Here is a 23,479-nt window from a genome sequence, read left to right as displayed (position 1 = left end):
AGTAGAACTTAATTTTTTGTGACAAGTGGGGCGGGGCCAAGAGCCATGGAAGTGGAGCAATGCTAGTGTGGTGCACAGGTGTCTCTCATTAACAATCACATCACTGGCATTCCTTCGCTCCCACAGTTCTCAGCCTCGCCCTACTCAAGTACATATAGTTAATTTAAATAAAAATCACATTCAAATCTTGGTTAAATGTTAGTTAGCAAAAAACACATGCTATTATAATTAGCAAAGAGACTGTCAATATATACTTGCATGTATATAATCAAACAACATACAGTATATGTGGTCTTAAAAGTTTTGCAGCCCATCCTCAACCTAACCACACGGTCTACTCTTCACCAGAATGGTAACCCTACAAAACTAACATAACAGAACCCCCTGTCAATCCCAACATAACACAACATTAAACACTAACTTATGTCTCCCTATGTTAATCTTATGCAAAAACACACAAAACAACACTTTATTTCAACATTTAGACAGTCTGATGCAAAGCATGCTGGGAATTAGAAATCTGCTGCAACTAAAACAGTTTAGTTTACTTGAAATATGTCAGTGCTGTGAACTCAAAAGTAAAAGAAAGTTTTAAATACTCATAACTGTTAATTTAACTGAACTAATTTGTTTAATTTAAGTTTGTCCTACTCAAACGAATTAAGTATTTTGAGCATTAGGGTTTACAGTGTGGGAAAGGGTCAAAATATATGTATTGCAGCTACTTAGCAAGTTAGCAGCTAGCAAGCTAACTTTGCAGATACAATGTGCAGTCTTAAAAAATAAGTACAGGTAGATTGATCCAATACTTGGATACTTAAAAGATACAGACAAAAAATAACAAGGTCAAGGATGGTTGACTAGTTTTAGACTGTCTTACTTTTAATTTAGTTAGCATGCTAAAGGTGTGCTATACTTTTACTGTTAGACAGTTGGCAAGGTAAAATTCTCTTGAAAAAGTTGTGTACTGCAAATATTGTTGGCTCAATTTCTTTTGATGCTCCACTTTTTTTTTTCCCATTCCGCTGCATTCCACTTATCGGTTTCAGAATATAGGTTGTTTACATAAGTCTTAAAGGGTTAGTTCACCCAAAAATTAAAATTACTCACCCTCATGTCGTTCCACACCCATAAGACCTTTGTTCATCTTCGGAACACATATTAGGATATTTTAGTTGAAATCCTATGGCTCCGTGAGGCCTCCATAGGGAGCAATGACATTTTCTCTCTCAAGATCCATAAAGGTACTTAAACATATTTAAATCGGTTCATGTGAGTACAGTGGTTCAATATTAATATTATAAAGCGACGAGAATATTTTTGGTGCGCCAAAAAAAACAAAATAACGACTTATATAGTGATGGCCAATTTCAAAAAACTGCTTCAAGAAGATTCGGAGCATAAATGAATCAGCGTATCGAATCAGCTGTTCGGAGCGCCAAAGTCACGTGATTTAGCCGTTGGCAGTTTGACACGTGATCTGAATCGTGAATCGATACACTGATTCATTTATGCTCCGAAGCTTCCTGAAGCAGTTTTTTGAAATTGGCCATCACTATATAAGTCGTTATTTTGTTTTTTTTTGGCGCACCAAAAATATTCTCGTCGCTTTATAATATTAATATTGAACCACTGTACTCACATGAACCGATTTAAACACGTTTTTAGTACTTTTATGGATCTTGAGAGAGGAAATGTCATTGCTGGCTATGGAGGCCTCATGGAGCCATCGGATTTCAACTAAAATACCTTAATTTGTGTTCTGAAGATTAACAAAGGTCTTAAGGGGTGTGGAACGGCATGAGGGTAAGTATTAAATGACAGAATTTTCATTTTTGGGTGAACTAACCCTTTAAGGTTTCTGTGCACAAGCTTGGTGAAGAGCATCAGTGATGTCTATTTACAACATGTTTTTGAACATGTTGCTTTGATCATTGTAGCCAATCACAGACATATCTGTTGAGTGCGTGATCACAATGGCCAATCAGAGGTGTTTAAGAATCCGCTCAATGGCGCTCAAAATGCTAGGGGGAAATGCTAGTATCATCACATTTTTAAAAGTGACTTCTGTGCAAGCAATGCTGCATACATTGCTACAGACAATGGACCTTTTTTGCAAAATAATGTGACCGAACCTATAAGGTTAACCCTACTACAAAACAGTCCAATTATTTAGTGTTTCATTTAGGCAATATTTGTTTAGGCAATTCATTGGTGGTCAGACAACCCGATGTAGCTTTGCACATGCCTAGTCTTAAAATATGTACTAAATGTGGTTACTCCAATTGGCTAATTTGTTAAAGCGTCACAAACATGTGATTGTCCAAGGCTGTGTGAAATCCTCTGAAACAAGGTTAAAAAGGTCCTTAGCAACAGGGATGGTGGATGTGAAATCATCAGTATCATGACGAGACTGCAGTGAAGTGCAATTCTGACTAGGTTAGAAGAATGGAGCAAGAACAACGAATGACGTAAAACTAAAAATCCAGCATACTACCTAAACCTCCATCTCACTTTAAGAGGTTAAATGCCCTACAACCCAGTTACATCAGCAAGTGCTTGAGGATGCTGGGATACAGAATTCCACGTTTCAGGGTGAAATGCTTCATTGGCTGTGACACAGTTTTGTGAGCTGCTGCCCCATGGATTATTAGTGCAGTGGAGCGAGAACAGAGCCCCACGCTGAGACACACACTCCCACATACATACAAAAGTACAGATAGGTACAAATGACAATCACACATACAAAAACAACATTCATATGCATGTAGACACATGCACAATTTTGAAGTATTTAGTTAGACAGCCCAGAGACAAAGTAAAGCACCTCTATGGAGAGAATGTAAATGGTATGAAGTCAAAAACTAGTAGTGGACATTTTTATTCATATATTAATAAATCTATCAATCTATCTTTCTGGTAACCTCCTAATGACACAGTAGGGAGTGTCTGAATGACATGTGAAACAACCAATCACAGTTAGACATTTGTACTAGGGCCAGGTAACTCTGAAATGGATGATAAATCAGCATGCAGTTGCCAAAATAAATAAAAATAAATGTATCCCAATAAATAAATTCATTTATTATTAACAATAAATAATGCCAACTGTCTTTGTAAAATGTTGCAAAAACAACAACAAAGAAATTAAGACTCTCATTTAGCTCATCCTCTTGAATATATTCCAAATATTCAATGCCATGAATCATGCGAACTTTGGCAAATCCAATGATTAATTGTTCTGCATTGTGGGCCATCTGACACAAAATCTGAGCAGATCGAGCCTGTGCTACTGAATCATAAATGCTCTGAAGATGCTGGAGTAATAGCAGTTACAATTTACTGCTAAACGTAGCAGTGACGGCACATTTATTGCATATTTTACTGTCAGAAAGTATGCAAGCTGTGTTAGGAAACTGACAAATAAATAAATCTTTGATGGCGTTAATCTGGTCATGGTGCAAATTGTGATAATGATGTCATCATAGGCAGATGGAACAATTTGTGGAATTATGTTATGAGTCAGGCCTTCACAGACCCCTATAAACACTCTCAGCCAACCCAGAGAGCCTCGAATTAAAAAAAAAAGAGGGTTTCTAAAAACGGAATGTTTATTTACACTAAGTGCAAATAGCGTCCCTTGTTAGCAAATGCTATTTACACTAGCTCCCCCCACCAATGTCTGGTTGGGCCACTCATGTTTTAAAAAAGACACAATTACTTCAGTGGCGCAACAGTAGCGAGTGAGGCTTGCAGACCTGGCTTTCAACGCGATCGACGCTGGCTCGAATCCGCCTTTTGGCGAGATCACATTTATTTTCAATAAAAATTAAAATAATGTTCTAAAAGTGGAAATAAACTGCCTAACGAGTGTTTAATAATAGTAAAAGTATTTATAGGGTAGGGTTATGGGAACATTGAAGGTTTTTATTCTCCCAATAAGGCAGCATCCATTTAATAATTTTAATAAATATAATCATTTACACACTATGATATTATTGCATTCCTGTTAAGGTACAAAAATATTGAGGTGCAAATAGTATCTGCCAATATAAAGTATAGATAGCATCTAATTAATATTTACTCTTATTGCAAAGAACTGATACTTTTACATTGTGTAAACAGAATCTAATCGCTATGTTCACCTAGTGTAAATAGCATATCGCTAAGAAAATATGCTATTTTCATGGTGTAAATAGCATCTATTGCTATTTGCACTTAGTACATATAGCCGCTGCCTTCTAAAAATTTTAAAATTGCCTTCTGTATTGCTATATTTCTAGAAGGCAATGTTTATGTTTTTTATATATATATATATATATATATATATATATATATATATATATATATGTTGGGCATAGATACATTTTTTTAATCTAGATTAATCTTGGAATTAATCTAGATTAAAATGGCTCATTTGAATTCTGCCGAAGACATTCAGAATATGTGAGATACCCAAATTGTCCCTGCGTCCCAATGTCCATACTATCATCCTAAATAGTATGTGAGATTAAAATAAGTGTGTCCCAAAGCATATATGTTGAAAAGACTAGAGGCTAATATTGCCCACAACCCATTGCTGAGAGGTTGTTTGAGTGACTAATAATCAGTTCAAACTGATAGAAAATATTTATTTTAATGTTCTATGTGTTATTTTTCATCTGCAAATACCAATGTGGACTTTTATAAAGATCTGATTGGCCATTAACTTTTAAATGCATCATTATGCATTAATATGAGGAGAGTTCTCCACATGAAAGACTCGCGCAGATCAACGTGCTGCATTTCTCTCCGATATGGTAGGAAATTAGCTAATGAAATGTGGAGGATGTAAGATGATTGACAGGGCAGTTTACGGTGACTGGATGCGACAGAGAGAAAAGACGCAATTGTATGACGTGATAGTATGTCCCAAAGCTTGTCTACTCTTTTGCTACACACTCAAAAGTAAGTACTTTTTGTTCACAGAAAGAGTACATACTTTTAGTAGTCAAATTGGGACGCAGCAAATGACCAAAAGTAATCCGCCATTTTGTCCGACAAAGCAGTTAGGCGTTAGAAGATTAACCTCGGTGGAGTTAAACTTGAAAAATTGTGTATATTGACATCTTTCCGCGTTTGAAAAAACATTGATTCTCATGTTCATTCATGTATATTTGATGTTATAAATGGACTAGTAAGAGATGATCGCTTTACGAGCCTCGCTGAGGCGCTACAGATAGACCCAGCTCCCAACCCAACTTTGAGAATAGATTAACGGCGATATTTTTTTTATCGCCCGATAAGAGTCTCACGTTAACGCAGCACGTTAACGCCAATAACGGCCCACCACTAATATATATATATATATAAAATTTTAATATAAATTCATGGTACCCTGGTTCAAAACTCAAGCTGATAAAAACAACATTAATTTTGAAGAAATGCAAATAAACAAATATGTGTATACAAGAAAAAAATCCAAAAACCAAAATATAAAATGTAATAAAAAAGGAGAGAGCAAAAGTGAGATAGGAAAATGAAAAGTTAAAGGTCATTATGTCAAAACATAATCTCCTTATTTCAATTCAGAGAATAGCAGATTATCTGATCTTAATTAAAAACGTGATTCTGAAACAATCCTTGCCAGCTGTGTTGACTTGAATCAGAGAATGAGATAAAAAAAGAAAGGAAGAAAAGCAGGATGGCATGAGTCTAGACATGACTGAGCGCTTGTGAAGAACGGATGCCTGTCTATTCTAAATTACATCGCTCATTTAATCACAGAAGAGGCTAAATTATCGGCCCATTATCACATTGCCAACACAGGAAGCTGCTGTGCACGCATGACTGAACCAATCTGCCAGGGAGGAAGCCCCCCGTACAAGAACTGACCAGCCCACTAGAGCGCTTGCGACTGTTATTTAACATCATTCATTATCATAACCTCCCCGTAGCATGTGGCAGCTCAGCAAAACTACAAGAGACCTGATTGAGCTTTGTTAAAGCGATTCAAGCATCATGGCAGAGCACAAATCGACAAACAAACAGGATAAGGGTGAGATTTACTTGTGGCAGACCTCAAACAGGAAACACCTGTAGATGGCAACATGCTTTTTTGTGTTTCATTCTTTTAAAGAAAAATGCACACTTCCACTTATAAATCAGACGAGAATGAGTCAGATGCTCCACTGCTAGTTAAAGGGATAGTTCACCCAAAAATTATTCCATGATTTACTCACCCTTAAGCCATCCTAGGTGTATATGACTCATCTTTCAGACGAACACAATCGGAGATGTATTTAAAAAATATCCTTGCTCTTCCAAGCTTTATAAATTCAAATAACTAGCTTCCGACAGTCGACCGAACGCATACTGCGCAAGTCGACTTGTGTCAAATGAGTGACGCGATGTATGACGCAGGATGTAGGAGTAGTTTAAGATTTGACGCTGGGCAACAAACTTCTCTTATATCGAAATCCTCTGACATTTCTCTTTAAAATTCCTCGTTTTAGCCTTTTCTGTGTTTTGTTTTGCTCTATCCTCTGCTCCTCCGCGTTCGTCATTACGTCATGCATCGGGTCAGGGTTTACTCTTCCATGCTAGTTAGAAGCTAGTTATTATAGTTAGTTAATAAAGTTTTAAATATGGATATTTTTCTTACAAAAACCCATCACTTCACTTCAGAAGGCCTTAATAATGCCCTGGAGCTGTAAGGATTACTTTTATGCTTTTTTTTTTTTTTTTTTTTTTGGTTTAAAATGTGAGTAAATCATGGGATATTTTTCATTTTTGGGTGAACTAACCACTAAGTGAAGTTCAATAAAAACTTTAGGCCTGGTTTCACAGACAGGGCTTAGATTAAGCCAGGAATGGCCTTGCAATAGTTCAATTAGGACATTTAAGTAGCTTTTATAAACATGCCTTAGAAAAAAACAATACTGGTGTGCATCTTGAGAAACAATGTCACTGAAATATTTCAAGATGTGTCAGTGCTTTCAGTTAAAATAGCTCAAACATGCATTTTAGTCCGGGACTTGCCTTGTCTGTTAAACCAGGGGTTAGTCTGCTAGCACACCACGATTTAGCATGCTGAAACTGAAAGAGAAGTTAAAAAACAAACTAAAGGTAAAAAAGTAAAAACGAAACTAAAAAAAGTGTTCCTGTTAAAGCACAGCCTAAAATAGAGAGACATATAAACTAAATAAAAACAATAAATATAAATGATAAAAATGTGTAAATAAATAAACACTCTTAACTAACCCAAGAGCTAAGAACTGCACTGAGACTTTGTTTTCGATAGTCTGGTTTATAAGTCACAGCTGCTCAACTGCATTTTTACCCAAAGCTGACCATCTAACCCATGCTCTGATAAGAGATTACGTAAGATTCTGCACTTCTCAAGTGAGCAGGGGGTCTGGGAATGAAGCTAGACAAAATTCTACATTTTTCAGATGCTTATTTCCTGACACACTATGAGTGTCTGAATGCTCACGCTCACTTTCTCACAAACCCTGGGGGAAGAAAGGTCACTACAGAGATGCTTAATTGTTTCTCCTGGAAAGGATAAAGACTGAATAGAGAGAGAACTTCTGCTCAAGTTTCTTGCTTCTCAGATTTTTCTCCAGAGAAAAATAAAAAAATATTTTGCCATGACAACTCTCAGAGTGTTTGGCACGGTAATGGGTTTGATGATGTTAATATGTTTGGTCTTGGTGGAATAGATCTGTTACGCTGCTGCTGCTTTTATTGCTGCTGCAGAGCAAGAACTGGACTCGCTACTGCCAATATATACACAACATGTTGCTGTGAGCAAATAAGAGATTCTGCTGCTGTACAATGTAGTGTACGTGAATTACCCGTAGCAGATCTATACAGGTGGAGCTGGGGAAGGTGGAGGGTTTCCGAAGCACGCTGCACTGCTAAGGCAATGCTTCCAAATTATTTTGGAGATTCAAGCACGCAAGCTCATTGACTACTGATACAGCAGTAACCAATCAGCTGTGCTCTATAGATAATGATGTGATTACGAGCAGGTTGAGTTAAAGGACCTATTAGCCTACACCATCTAGAGTTTCAAGACAGAAATGTTTGTATATATTAAAAAAAAAGAAATAAAAATTAGATGTGTGCCTCCGCAACAGTTTCAGAAAAGGTCTCAACAGATCTCAAACTGTGTTTAGATTTACCAATCATAAGTCAGTGAACTCAAATTCATCGCATTCAGTTCTCCAAGAACAAAGGATCGGTGTTATATTCACATTAATTTTATATATCTCAATATATAAATTCACTTAAATTCAGCAAGGACATGTCAAATTGATGAAAAGTGACAGTAAAGACGTTTATAATGTTACACAAGATTTACGTTTCAAACAAATGCTGTTCTTTTCACGCTTCAAAAATTCCTGAATTAAGCAGCACAATTGATTTCATAATGCTGATTTGCTGCTTAAGAAACAATTCTTAAATTTTTGAAGGATCATGTGACACTGAAGATGAGTAATGATGCTGAAAATTCAGCTTTTCCATCACAGTAATAAAAGTACATTTAAAAATATATAAAAATTTATTTTAAATTGTAATAATATTTCACAATATTACTGTTAATACAGTATTTTTGATCAAATAAATGTAACATTTGTGCAAAATCCCTCCAGATTGATGGATATGTCTTGATCGCTAGCATTTGATTAGCACCATCATGCAATAAACTCTGGAATGTTTGCATAAAGCGCTTAAAAACAGAAGATCGGATTTATATTAGTTTTTTGGAAACACATTTATGTGGTCAAAAATGGATCGGATAGCAAACATTAATGTCAACAGGCCAAAAAAAAAACCTACGAGCAATAAAACTTTCCACAAAAAAGGCCCTCCATACAAACCGGTACTTTGGCTCACATTCATTTCACACATCTTGTTTTTCCACTAAATGTTTAAGGTCATCAAGCTGCTGAACCCTGAACACGGTGCATGACTTATGTTACCGTAAACACAAATAAGTGCAAATGTTCCAACCTCGCTTGGCTGCTCCAAGACCACTACGAACCATACGATGTGTGTGTGCTTTGAGCTGTTCAGGTGGAAATCTGACTCACATGCCGTTTTACTGATACCCAACTCAGCACAATCCAAACCCACAGAGAGAACATAACAAAACTGGCCCTGCTTTAGTATGCAGGCACCATGAATCGCTTCTGAAACACGGAAAGAGCCAAAATCTGCTTTTTACATTAGCGTTATTTTTCTGAAAATGACCTTTGATGTGTGAATATTTTTTATAGCATCCATTTTGAAGATTAGACTATTGTTATTTTTTAAAAGACTATGCGTGAAATGTGGGTGTATAGTAACTAGTGCAAACCAGTATAAGAATGGAAATGTCCCTCTAGCTAATTTTGTAGCCATTTAATTGGCAAGCACCATTTTAGCATGCCAACATTAATAAAAGATAACAGGAAGATTAATTTATAGCAATGTTAATCTAACACTTACATTCAAATGTTTTTTTCATTAAATATACAACAAAATCACATGGAAATGATCTTAAATGTGGTATACATTTGGTTAATTTAGTAGTTAAAGGCCCGGTTTCACAGACAGGGCATAGCCTAAGCCAGGATTAAGCCTTATTTAAATATTAAGCATTTAAGTATCTTTTATAAACGTACACTAGAAAAAAACATTACTGGTGTGCATCTTGAGACAAAACAATGGCACTGACATATTTTAAGATCTGTCAGTAGTTACTTTTACCATGCATTTTAGTCTAGGACTAGCTTAAGCCTTGTCTGTGAAACTGGGGGTGTATATGCTAACTTGACGTTATCCTGTGAAACACAAAAGATGATATTTTAAAGAATTTTGTAACCGTTTTTGTCTATATAAATGAAAGTCAATGCATTTTATGACAATGTCATTCTATAAAAAAAAAAAAAATTCTGTGTTCAATAAAAGGAAGAAAGTGAATTTCCATCTATCTCCATTCACCTTTTTTATAATCAGCTTACAGTCTGTGAAGACAATCTTGCAACTGTTTTTAAGGAATAACTTTCTATGATGCTTGTTTTAGTGTCTGTAGAGTCAGTACTGTCTGAAACGCCCATTGCACCCGTCGACTTTCTCACCGCCTCACTGCATCTACTCTCCCCAGTGCCATCAGAGGAAGTCTACACTTCCCTCTAACTATAGAAGAGGAAGTGACCTCATGAGAGCTGCAGAACCTTACTGCATAAACTGTATCGTTTATGGGCCTAAAGTAAAGCTAAAGGTTGTGGAATCGAAACAAAAATAGGAACATTTTCTTTCAATCTACAGTGTCTTGTGCTTTTTAATCAATATAAAACATCAAAAAAATTTGTCTACAGTCTCAATTCGAAACAAAAACTTGAGTATTTTGAGTCATTTGATGTATGAATCATCTAAATTTAGAGGACAGAGCTTTCCTAAAATACTTTGATGCTTTTTTTTAGATGAACAGTTCCTCACCTGCCAAATTTGACTGAAGTAAAACTTCATATGCTTTCATTTACATGATGAACAAATAAACAAACACTAAAAGAAGCCTAAAGACTAAAGCAACATTGTGGATATTGTAAAGTGCTTTTTATTTGGTCATTTAGTTACCTAAAGACTGTCTTTAAAATACTTTTGCAATCTTTTGAAGTGATTTGATACCAAATTTAGAAAAAAAATGACAATTCAGACTTCAAAATATTTGAGTGGGAGCAAAGTTACAGAAAAAAAAAAAAACTTCAATGATGTTTTTTTAGATGAACAGTTGCCAACTTTGATTAAAGTAAAATTTCATATGCTTTCATTTATTAGCATATCATAATGAACAAATAAAGACTAAAAGAACAAGAAAATTATTAATCTTGCATCAGGATTATAAAACTAACCTGCAACATACAACAAAAAAAAAACTGCTAAAACATGGGCTGTAAGACTTGACTTGTAAATTTTTCTGCCAACCACATGATTTTCACTTATGTTCACACCGACATTTGTGGCATTACTTGTTGAAAAGTGTGTTTACAGTAAGGAATAAACAAAACAAATGTACAATGAGAAGGAACTGTGCTATGAAAATACTGAGAATTCTTCTAGTGTGATTAGAAAGAGCCTCATGTCATGCCTTACTGGTGCTACTACGCTAACAAGCTTTCATGGACACCTGAGCTCATGACAACCTGCTAGTGGAGTTCACACGTTTCCTGCTGCAATACGCACTTGATGTACTGATGTCACTGGAGACAGAGAGAGAGCACACAAGCCACAGAGATTCTCTCTTTCTCTTCAAATCAACACTAGCATCTTGTTCGTCTGCAGTGACCAACACTCTTCTAGTCAGCACACACACTGACACAAACAATCTCGCCATCCTCTGACAGTCAGCATTCATAGTTGCTTGCTGAGTTCAGCTCAACTCAAGCATACATACTTGCGAACACACAAGAGTGATGGGTGATATAGAATGAGTATTTATTATATATGCTAGGAATGCTCCGATCAGGATTTTTGCAGCCGTTACAGACTGACGATTACTTGTCCGATACCGATCCCAATCATTCCAGCTTATATGCAAGCTCTCTGTTGACTGCTACTGTTAACCCCTTACACACTGAAGGCATTTTTAATGATTTCACATCTAAGTGGCATATTTAAAAACAAGGTTTCATCAAGCACATGGTCTTATTTGATAGAAAACTTTTAAATTTTGAAGAAAATAGATTTTGATCATGTTTGGAGGTTTAGAGGCAGATTTTTACTGTAAATTACTGGTTTCATTAAACATTTTGAATCTACATCACATTTAAGCTTAGATTTTTTTAATGTTTCATAAGTATCTTTGACTAAGACTGCATTTATTTGCTAAAATACCATAAAAACAGTAACATTATTACAATTTAAAATGTGTTTTTTATTTTAAAAATAATTTTAAAATGGAATTTATGATGTGATGGCAAAGATGAATTTTCAGCATCATTACTTCAGTTTTCAGTGTCACATGATCCTTCAGAAATCATTCTAATGTACTGATTTGGTGCTCAAGAAACATTTCTTACTATTATCAATGCTGATATCAGTAGTGCTACTTAATATTTTAGTGGAAACCTTGATTTTTTTTTTTTCAGGATTCTTTGATGAATAGAAAGTTTAAAAGAACAACATGTATTTATAACATTATAAATGTCTTTACTGACACTTTTAATCAATTTAATGCATATTTTCTGTATAAAAATAGAAATAAAAAAACAGTATTGTATTTGGTCGTAACTGATGTTTGAAATAATGGTTCTGCTGAAATAAGTGTTTTAAGAGCAACCTAACACATGCACACCCATTTACACATTTCCATTTACACATTTAGTGTTGATAGCTTGGTCATGCTAAATTAAGGCATAGAACCAGTTTCATGTGGTGAGACTGGCAATGAATTCATCCACTACCTACTGCAGTGAAAGGTCAAAAGTGCGAATGCTTAGTTCAGCACTTACCCTGACAAAGTTGTCGGGGAAGAGCCCCCTCCGACCGTCCAGCTCTCCCTCCCACCAGCCCCCCTCATCCTTCCTGATGTTACTGATGATGTCACCGACAGCGATGGTCAACTCGTCATCATGCTGGGCCTGGTAATCAAACTCCACAATGGCTTCCACTGAGAGGGAGAGAGAAAGAGAGAAAGAGAGAGGAAAGCAAACAGAGACATTTAGAGGTCATGGTTGCATACAGGAAGCAGGATATACAGTATTACTGTACGAGACTCGCGTAGACACAAACTTTCTTCTTTCAACGAAGAAGAAAGCTCCATCTACAGTAGATCTGTTTATATCTCACAAAACATCTATATATATATATATATATATATATATATATATATATATATATATATATATATATATATATATATATATATATATATATATATATATATATTTGATCATCATTACATTTGAGCTTATAGGAGAAGCAAACATTTTTTTATGCGACTTTTGTAATTCAACATACGCAACCCACAAAGATCCTGTTTTTGGTACTGTTGCCATTTTGTCTTACTCTTATGTAGTAATGTTAAACTAGATGTTTTTAGTGGTGTTTGCCTGAACAACTCTAGGCTGTTGTGGGTGGTTGCCAGAACATTGCTACTGTAGCATGTTGTCCTGGGTTGTTTCTAGGGTGTCGCTAGGGTGGATGGTTTCAAGTGCACTGATAGGTGATAACAGGGTGTTTTCAATGTTTTCTAGGGTGTCCTGGGTGGTTGCCAGGGCATTGCTATGTTGTTACTGAGGTATTTGGAATGTTTGGAGTGTGTTGATCAGCATGTTCTGGGTTGTTTTTTTTGTATTCTGGATGGTTTCTAATGTGTTGCTAGGTGATTTTAGGGTGATTGCCAAGGCCTTGCTATGCAGGGATTATGTTTTTAGGAATGTTTTTATTATGTTGCTATGCTGTTACGTGTTCTGGGTTTTTTCTAGGACGTTGCTAAGTTATTCAAAAATATTATTGTGGCGACCAGGGCGGGCGAGAGCCGTGAGGGAATGGCGCGAGGCCGGTGGCGCGAGTGTTAATGAGCTTCACCTGGGAGGCGCACCGGCCTTGAGTCCCTCACGGAGGAGCTCCGGGAGCATAAAAGGAGGAGCGACTACCGTGAAGGACGAGAGAGGACCAGGCCTGGACTTTATTTTATGTTTTATTATGTTTGTGTGGCCGGCAGACGTCCGCGAGGGTCTGCCGGCATTACTTTCGTTTTGTTCTTTGTTTATTTTATATTAAAGTTTTGTTGAATGTTCGCCGGTTCCCACCTCCTTCTTCCCACATTTACGAACTGCGTTACAATTATAGATAGTTTTTAGGGTGTTGCTAGGTGATTCTAGGATGTCCTAGTGGTCAAAAGCAGGGGTGTCCAAACTCGGTACTGGGGGGCCACTGACCACTGTCCTGTAGCTTTAAGCTCCAACTTGCCTCAACACATCTGCCTGGCAGTTTCTGGTATGCCTGGTAAGACCTTGATTAACTGGTTTAGGTGTGTTTAATTGGGGTTGGAGCTAAACTTTGCAGGACAGTGTCCCTCCAGGAGCAAGATTGGACTCCCTGTTCAGAAGAGTCAAAAGAGCCCATTCCCAATTCTCTACATAATATTCTGGTCTCTAGATTTGGCTCGGAAACTTTCCTTCTATATAAATGCAGAGGACTTTTTTTTTAACCTTTTTATTGTCGTAAGTGTAATCACTTTCAAAAGATTTATTTTTATTGGAATTCTATTTGATGCCACTAGACACAGAAATGACTCACTGTACCTTTAAGGTTTGTGCAAATCCACAATCGAGCAACAAATTGTAATGCTTACCATAGAAACTACTTTGTCATGTGTGCTCTAACAACATCATAACTTCATATGTTTTATCACATAATCATATATATACAGTAATAAAACATTTACTGAGATAGCAAGAGAAAGATATGAGTCCTTCTGTAAAGATAAGAGCTGATAGGCCCCTGGAGCATCAACAGGCATGTTTTCACTGCAGAGGGGAAGGATTCCTCTAGGTGAGATCAAGGCAGGAGCAAAAGCAACAAAACAAGGAACCGAGAAATGAAAGTGACAAGATATTTTCATGTTATAGCTTGTAATATTTCAAGGAAGCTTTTTGAACTCTACTTAACTATAGAGTTGCTATTTCTGTTAGGGAGGTGCAGGATGAGCATGTCATCCTCCCAGCTTTGTGACTCTCTGAGGGCTTGAATTGAATTGTGTGTTTGCATGAGGTCATTATGGTCAGAAGGGGTTACTGTGAGGATGGGGATAAGAGATGGAGATAGAACATTACAATGATGCGTTTATGAGTCATCAAGCCATGCCACACAAGACGAGATCACACCCACACTTCGCTTCAATGCAACGCATGTTGCACAGATACAAACACACAGCAGGACACTGCAAACATCCTTTGTGACATCTATACAATCTTTGCTCTATATGGCACCTCTGACTACAGGTTTTGAATTGGATACCAAATAATCTCTTAATTCACAAGGGTATTGATACCATTAGGAATTCAGAAATACATAGAAGCATGGTCTTTATGATCCTTCAGATGACCCTGCAGAACATTCTAGAAACTGCTGAGCTGTGCAAGGAGAAAAGCATGAGGTCGTATGAAAGAAATCGGTCAGCCCGCAGCCATAACAAACACAAAGGTACCGAATACGTCCAAACATCTGGTGAAACGCGCCTACGCATACGCACAGATATAAAAAACCTACCGGCACAATCCCCCACACACAATATAACTACAGAAGTGATACAGTCTGTGTTGTTATATGGAGATCTATCATCTCTAATGTCTGATCAGGCCCAGACAGAATCTCTGCAGACTTTTTTGCCTTTCCTCCATTGCTATGTTGGAAAAACTGTAGAATTCCGTTTATAAAAGCTTAATTAAATTAGGGATGCACAATATTCCCAGGACCATACTGGTTAAGAGCCAATCTAAGTGATTTTTTTTAATGCATTGTATTGGTCAATATTAGATATTTACCAGCCAATATCTCACTGTACATTATAATGTTGTGATGCCTAAATTATTTTAAGTAGTGCCCTAGAACTTTTTTTAAAAAGATGTAATATAAGTCTAAGGTGTCCCCTGAATGTGTCTGTGAAGTTTCAGCTCAAAATACCCCATAGATTTTTTTAATTCATTTTTTTAACTGCCTATTTTGGGGCATCATTATAAATGCGCAGATTCAGGGCTACTGGCACTTTAATTCTCGTGCTCCACGCCCACGGAGCTTGTGCTTGCCTTGAACAGTGCATAAACAAAGTTTACACAGCTAATATAACCCTCAAATGGATCTTTACAAAGTGTTCTTCATGTATGCGGCATGCATGCATCGGATTATGTGAGTATGGTATACTGTTATATTGTTTACATTGATTCTGAATGAATTTGAGACTGTGCTCCGTGGCTAACGGCTAATGCTACACCGTTGGAGAGATTTATAAAGAATGAAGTTGTTTATGAATTATACAGACTGCAAGTGTTTAATAATGAAAATAGCGACGGCTCTCGTCTCCGTGAATACAGTAAGAAATGGTGGTAACTTTAAGCACATTTAACAGTACATTAGCAACATGCTAACGAAACATTTAGAAAGACAGTTTACAAATATCACTAAAATATCATGATATCATGGAGCATGTCAGTTATTATTGCTCCATCTGCCATTTTTCGCTATTGTTCTTGCTTGCTTACCTAGTCTGATGATTCACCTGTGCAGATCCAGACCTTACTGGCTGCCCTTGTCTAATGCCTTTCATAATGTTGGGAACATGGGCTGGCATATGCAAATATCGGGGGCGTACATATTAATGATCTCAACTGTTACGTAACAGTCAGTGTTATGTTGAGATTCGCCTGTTCTTCTGTGGTCTTTTAAACAAGTGAGATTTATATAAGAAGGAGGAAACAATGGAGTTTGAGACTCACTGTATGGCATTTCCATGTACTGAACTCTTGTTAATCAACTATGCCAAGATTAATTCAATTTTTCATTCGAGGGCACCTTTAAGTGATAATCAGAGGCGTTTCCTGTGGAGTTCTGCTGGCATAGATTATATTTCTATACATAGGCGGATCATAACATGACCTTAATCACAACAATTCATCCTTGACCTTTCCACAGGCCTGGAACACCATGTTGGATATTTTATTCTTTAAAAGGAACTGCTAAGCTAGACTTTGATGACATCCTGAATGATGGCCATCAAGTCGGCCCATCTTTCTCTCTCTCTCTCTCTCGTCTTCCAGCTGTTTGAAGTTTGGGTTAGAAATAAAGATGTGACATAAAGCACAGCTGCTATGTTTATGGAGAAACATCATCCAAAAAACCCTCCCACACACACTTCCACCCCCGCACTGAGAATACTTGAGTTTGTCTTGAATCTCCGCCACACCCCCAAATGTTAGTCTCGGTCTGACTTTTCAGCACGACCTTTCGTCAGCTGACCTACACAAACACACTCACACACACAACAACACACTAGAATGACGGACATAAAACAACAAAGCTGCTTCCTGTTGATTCTTGTCTTTCTTTTTATTGGTCACAAGAGAGACCGAATCAGGATCCAGTAATTATTGACACATCCAGGGCAAGAAATTCAAAATATGAGGGTTACAAAAGTTCTTCTGCTTTTTGTTGATTCAATATGATCTGTAAGAGGAAATACATTCTCAAAATAATTACTCAGAAATTGCTGAATTGATTATATTAAAGTATTTGACAAAGGATAACAGAATTTGTTTTTTAATTAAAATGAAATATATTATTTAAAAACTTTATTTGAAATATAATATGTTTTTTTAATCAAATAAAAAATCCCCATAAAGAAAACTTTAAAAAGTTCCTTTGATTTTTGTTGAATTAATTATCTGTAAGAGGAAACAAATACTCAATCTATTTATTGAGAATGTATAACATATTTTTTAAATAACACATGTTCTTTAAAATATTATTTTAAATATAATACATAAAAAATATTTTTACAAAAAAAAAAAATCCCCATGAAGGTAAAAATGCACCAGAAATCAATTCGAAAGTGCAAATTTTGTTCACTTCAGAATTGAAATTTCCTGATAATTTACTCCCCTCATGTGATCCAAGATGTTTATGTCTTTCTTTCTTTAGTCGAAAAGAATTTAAAGGTTTTTGAGGAAAACATTCCAGGATTTTTCTCCATATAGAGGACTTCAATGGCTACCAACGGGTTAAGGTCCAAATTGCAGTTTCAATGCAGCTTCAAAGGGCTCTACATGATCCCAGCTGACGAATAAGGGTCTTGTCTAGCGAAACAATCAGTCATTTTCTAAAAAAATAAAATAAAAATTATATACTTTTTAACCACAGATGCTAGTCTTGCACTGCTCTGCGCCATGCCACGCATTACGTAATCATGTTGGAAAGGTCACGCGTGATGTAGGCTGAAGTACCGAGCAAGTGCTTACAAAGCGAATGTGCAAAGACTAAGTCAAATGGCCTTTACAAAAAATAAGGTAAAACAATGATGTTGGACAATTTTGAAGTTGGAGGAGAAAATTAGATTGTCAAGCGTGACCTTTCCAACATGATTACGTAATGTGTGGCTATTGCAGAGCAGTGCAAGACGAGCATTTGTGGTTAAAAAGTGTATACAGTTTTAATTTTTTTTTTAAAAAAATGACTGATTGTTTTGCTAGATAAGACCCTTATTCCTCATCTGGAATTGTGTAGAGCCCTTTGAAACTGTATTTAAACTGCAATTTGGACTTCAACCTGTTGGTAGCTGTTGATGTCCACTATATGGAGAAAAATACTTGAATGTTTTACTCAAAAACAATAATTTCATTTTGACTGAAGAAAGAAAGACAAACTTCTTGAATGATATAGGGGTGAGTAAATTATCAGGAAATTTTAAAGGTGCTCTAGAATTAAAAATGTAATTTATCTTGGCATAGTCAAATAACAAGAGTTCAGTACATGGAAATGACATACAGTGAGTCTCAATCACCATTGTTCCCTACTTCTTACATAAATCTCATTTGTTTAAAAGACCTCCGACGAATAGGCGAATCTCAACATAACACCGACTGTTACGTAACAGTCGGGATCATTAATATGTACGCCCCCAATATTTGCATATGCCAGCCCATGATCAAGCCATTAGAAAAGGGCAGGACATCTGGATCTGTGCACAGTTGAATCATCAGACTAGGTAAGCAAGCAAGGACAACAGCGAAAAATGGCAGATGGCATGATAATAACTGACATGATCCATGATTACATGATATTTTTAGTGATATTTGTAAATTGTCTTTCTAAATGTTTCGTTAGCATGTTGCTAATGTACTGTTAAATGTGGTTAAAGTTACCATCGTTTCTTACTGTATTCACAGAGACAAGACTGTTGTTATTTCCATTTTTTAAACACTTGCAGTCTGTATAATTCATAAACACAACTTCATTCTTTATAAATCTCTCCAACAGTGTAGCATTAGCCGTTAGCCACGGAGCATACCATCAAACTCATTCAGAATCAATGTAAACATCAAAATAAACACTGTACTTACGCGATTAGACATGCTGCATGACGAACACTTTGTAAAGAACAATTTTGAGGGTTATATTAGCTGTGTAAACTGTGTTTATGCTGTTTAAGGCAAGCGCGAGCTCCGTGGGCGGGGAGCACCAGATTTAAAGGGGCCGCGTACCCTGAATCAGCTCATTTATAATGATGCCCCAAAATAGGCAGTTAAAAAAAAAATCTATGGGGTATTTTTAGCTGAAACTTCACAGACACATTCAGGGGACACCTTAAACTTATAATACATCTTTTGAAAATCTTTTGCGATGATTTGTGACATATGTATGTGCATCATATCACAAGGTAGTTGCCAATATCAGGCTATATAACTGGACAATTATCACGTGATGATTTAAAAAAAAAAATCTGATAGACCCACATAATACCTAATATATTAGACACTTGAGCCAGCAACAAGCAAGCAACCACCTAGAACAACTTAGCAACCAGCACAGCAACTGCACAGCAAGCACTAAAATCAACTCTGAACACCTTAGCAACTGCATAGCAACACCCTGGCAACAACCTACAACATAGTGTGTCAGCAACTTTCACACAGGTAAGCACTATTCACATTTTCTTCAGAATTAACCCAAATGACCACATTAAAGATTGGTGGTATTGTTTTTACTAGCCCCATTGCATGCTGGTCATCCCCTGAGCAGCTATAAATACACCTCTTCCTAAATAGCTCCTTTAGCCTGTGTATCTGGACTCAGCTGATTTGCACTGATGTGAGTCAAGTGTTTGTCTGCTTTAGAGGACCTCAGTGAAACCATGTGATGCGCTTTTCTCGGCAGCACAACTCTCTCTGAGCTTATGCATTAAACATCAACACAGTTGATGTGTAATTCTCACTGAATTCATGTATGCCTGATCCATTCCCCTGTCATACAAGCATTATATCCATAATCCACTGCAATCCATTTGCATAAATCTTGGAAGTTAAGACACATGCATTATTTTTAGGTTGCATTGATTCAGAACAAGATCAATAATGTTCCAGCGTTGTACGAACAACCTTTTTGGCTAATGATGTGATTGAATTGAACTAAAATCCCTCATTGTTTCTTGTCTATGGGGAGCTTGTGACTTACAGCAGATTTTAATTGGTAATTCGAGCCTACTGACTCAGGCCGACTGCCTTTCCTTCGTGCACTCCCTAAAGGTTAATCAAATTTATGGTATTAGATTGCATTAAATGGAACGGACATGAATTAAATTAATTACATTTGCAAAAGTATTTTTATACAGCAAAGAGCTCATGCTCAAGTCTGACTGGTTGAGCATTAGGTGCAAACGGCCCAAAATGACTCCAACGTGAGTCAGTGAAATGAACACAGCTGATATCTTTCACAGCCAAACCTTTTCATGCCACCCTGACCTTTTACACACCTCAGAATGGAACTGTAGGCCGAATATAATTGCAGATACAAACAAGCACTGAGAAATACGGCGAACTCTAACACAAGCATACTACATTCAGAGCGGTGCTGTGATCACAGGCGTGGTCCTGACCCATTTCACAAACTACACTGTGCTGTGGTCAGGTTAGCAGTTAGAAGAGACATCAATGTCCTTTCGTCCGAGCTTTAGACAGATCTGTTGTCAAGGCAACAGAGGAAGTAACACTGACATGAATATACATTAATCAGCTGATTCGACGTGGGTGGGTTGGGTATAGTTGACTCTCAAACACACCTGACCAGAGACATTACTATTAAAGCACATAGCCGTCCATCACCACTGCTATGAGAGCCCCTGTGCTTAATGAAAATGACTATTTGTATAAATGAAAAACAAAAAACAAAAAAAACATTAATATTAAAATCAAGCGAATTTACAAAAAGGTGGGACATTTCTGAACACTCTGTGATGACAAACAAATCAGTGTTTTGAAGCAATCCATTAAAATGAACCATTTGAAAGAACTGAATCTCAAAAATGAATCAAACTTCCTATATTCATCACACTTTTTACCACGGAGATTAAATCCAGACATTCAGAGAAAAAATATTTCAGTTAAATAATCATAATTTACATTTGAAACAAGGAAACTAGACATATGACATTCTTCAAGAATCTGAACTGATCAAATAAACATAAAAAAAATCAGTGCAATATTCTTAATGGTGCTTAATCATCTAATCAGCATCTATTTATTAAATGCTATATTAAATATATATATATATATATATATATATATATATATATATATATATATATATATATATATATATATATATATATATACATACATGTACAATATGAATATTATTTACAGGATCTTTATATAGTAGAAAAGGGGAAGATTCTCTTAAACACATGACCACATGTGGCTCGCCATGTGTCCCGGCTTCCCAAATTGTGTCAGCCAAGCACTTATTATGTGGGTTATACTTGGGTCATGTGCAGAAATTCAGATAAACTAACATACAATTGGTGGAATACACAAAATGACCTACTTTTCCCATAAAACATGCAGTTAACATGCCATTAAATGATGTAGTATGTAGGACAAACACTCTTGTGCTCAATGCCTTCCTTTAAGCTAACACACAACAACTTTACAACTCTCTTTTTAAAGTTACTGCTCCAAAGTCAAACACGTTAATAAATCATGAAGGTACTTGTGTGCACAAAGCACTTGGCTGTTTGTATGTCCTAATGTGGATATATGAGTGCATATACTGCAGAGACAAAGTTTCATCATAGCTTAAATGCATGATTTAAAAGCGAGTGTAACAAATGTAAATTATTAATGTCCAAAAGCTCTTTCGGCAAATGTTTTCGACTGTATGTGATGAATAAATCTGGAGCTATTGCACAATATCATACAAAACTCTTATACTGGCTATGATGGATCATCTCTAGTGCCACATGACACTTTAAGTCTGTCTTGCACTTTAACTCGTGAATGGAGCAATCTCCTGTAGACTTAAGAAATCAATGATTACTCATGCTCCAAAACACATAACTCTTTCCTCCTTCTGTTTTTATGAGGAAAACTTTATTATTTTTCCATCTGATACAAATCCTTATGGTTTTTATTACTGCATATTGTGCATTTCCCTCCGGTACGATGACGATCTATGCCATCCAAAATAACTCTTTTCTGAATTATTTTATTAGGACCTATGAATGCTACAATTTAACATAAGCATACCCAGAAGGAATCTGCAGAAAATTAGCATTTTCTGTGCAGCTTTTGAAAAAAAAAAAAAAAAAAAAAAATCAACAGAATTGGATTTAAACATGGTAAGATGTGTTAAATGGAGCATAACATACTCTTTATTGGAAGCTAAAAGAATAATTAAATTAGCTAAAATATTTAGTAACCAAAAAAAACAAAACAAGGTGCAGATGTGGAGATTTTCCAAAACCTATCACCTTTAGGCAGACAAGTATGATATATTAACAACTATGACTGGTTCCCCTACAATGTTTCCACTGACAATAAATGAGCAGCTATTATAACATGGGGGAACTTGTGGTAGATGTGTAAATGCTCCACTATAACGGGAACTCGCCATACACAGAAACATGCCTCTCTACCACTTCCCTGTTCTCTGCCAAAGGGCAATGAATGAGCATGACACAGCAGCCATGATAGTAAAGAGACCGGAGTAGGAGTACAGTGCAACACTTCCCAGAATCCAAAGCGCACCACGTCACTGGGGAGGAAAAGCAAACCTGGAGCTTGCGGCGAAAACAGTAACAGAGGAAGCCAAGGCTTCATTAACTTGCATGCGATATGAGGATTCACAGGGAGCCCTTGATCACTATGAATTCACTTACTGATAGCATGTTTCATTCAAAACAGAGGAAAATAAATTCCTGCACCTTTTAAAAATAAAGGGCTCTCTACTGGCATTGATGGTTCTATGAAGAACCTTAAATATCCATGAAACCTTTTTCTTACACAAAAGATACTTTAGATTATTCAAATGTTCAGACACTGATGGAGAGACTCAGGAAGACTCCAATGCAACTGGACATTTCTCAATGGTTAGTGGATAAATTTATGTATTCAACTCATTGACTAGCATTTGCCATCATGTTAATCTTTTGTGCAAATCCAGTGTTGAATTGACCCTCGTTTGTGAAGCAGTACGGCGTAAAATGACGGCATGGTGACAACACTACTACAAAAACTCTTCCTCTTCTCTAAAGCAGCCCAACATGGCCTCACCCCCTTTGTTGTGTGTTCCTAGGGGCAGGTTTTATGAAAATTTTGGGTTTTGTGATGTTCACAACAAGAACAGAAGCTCATTGTAGTCCAAACCATCCATTTGTTGTAGCGATTTCTGCATAAAAAAATATCTCCCTTTGCAATGAACTTTGCAGGTGTTGTTTTATTATCTAACAGCAAATTAC

At 36.5% G+C, this 23,479-nt stretch overlaps 1 protein-coding gene across 2 annotated transcripts in view; it reads right to left on the bottom strand.

Annotated features, from left to right (window-relative positions):
* sh3kbp1 (SH3-domain kinase binding protein 1) overlaps positions 1-23,479 on the bottom strand; it is a 58,593-nt gene that overhangs the window by 31,505 nt on the left and 3,609 nt on the right. For both annotated transcript variants that reach the window (XM_067377727.1, XM_067377728.1), the window contains exon 2: positions 12,483-12,640. In XM_067377727.1, the coding sequence (XP_067233828.1) occupies positions 12,483-12,640 (158 nt within the window). The remainder of the gene's footprint in view (positions 1-12,482; positions 12,641-23,479) is intronic.

This window comes from Chanodichthys erythropterus, chromosome 23 (assembly GCF_024489055.1).
Source record: "Chanodichthys erythropterus isolate Z2021 chromosome 23, ASM2448905v1, whole genome shotgun sequence".
In the NCBI taxonomy this organism is placed as follows: Eukaryota; Metazoa; Chordata; class Actinopteri; order Cypriniformes; family Xenocyprididae; genus Chanodichthys; species Chanodichthys erythropterus.
This window is presented reverse-complemented; position numbering and strand designations above follow the sequence as displayed.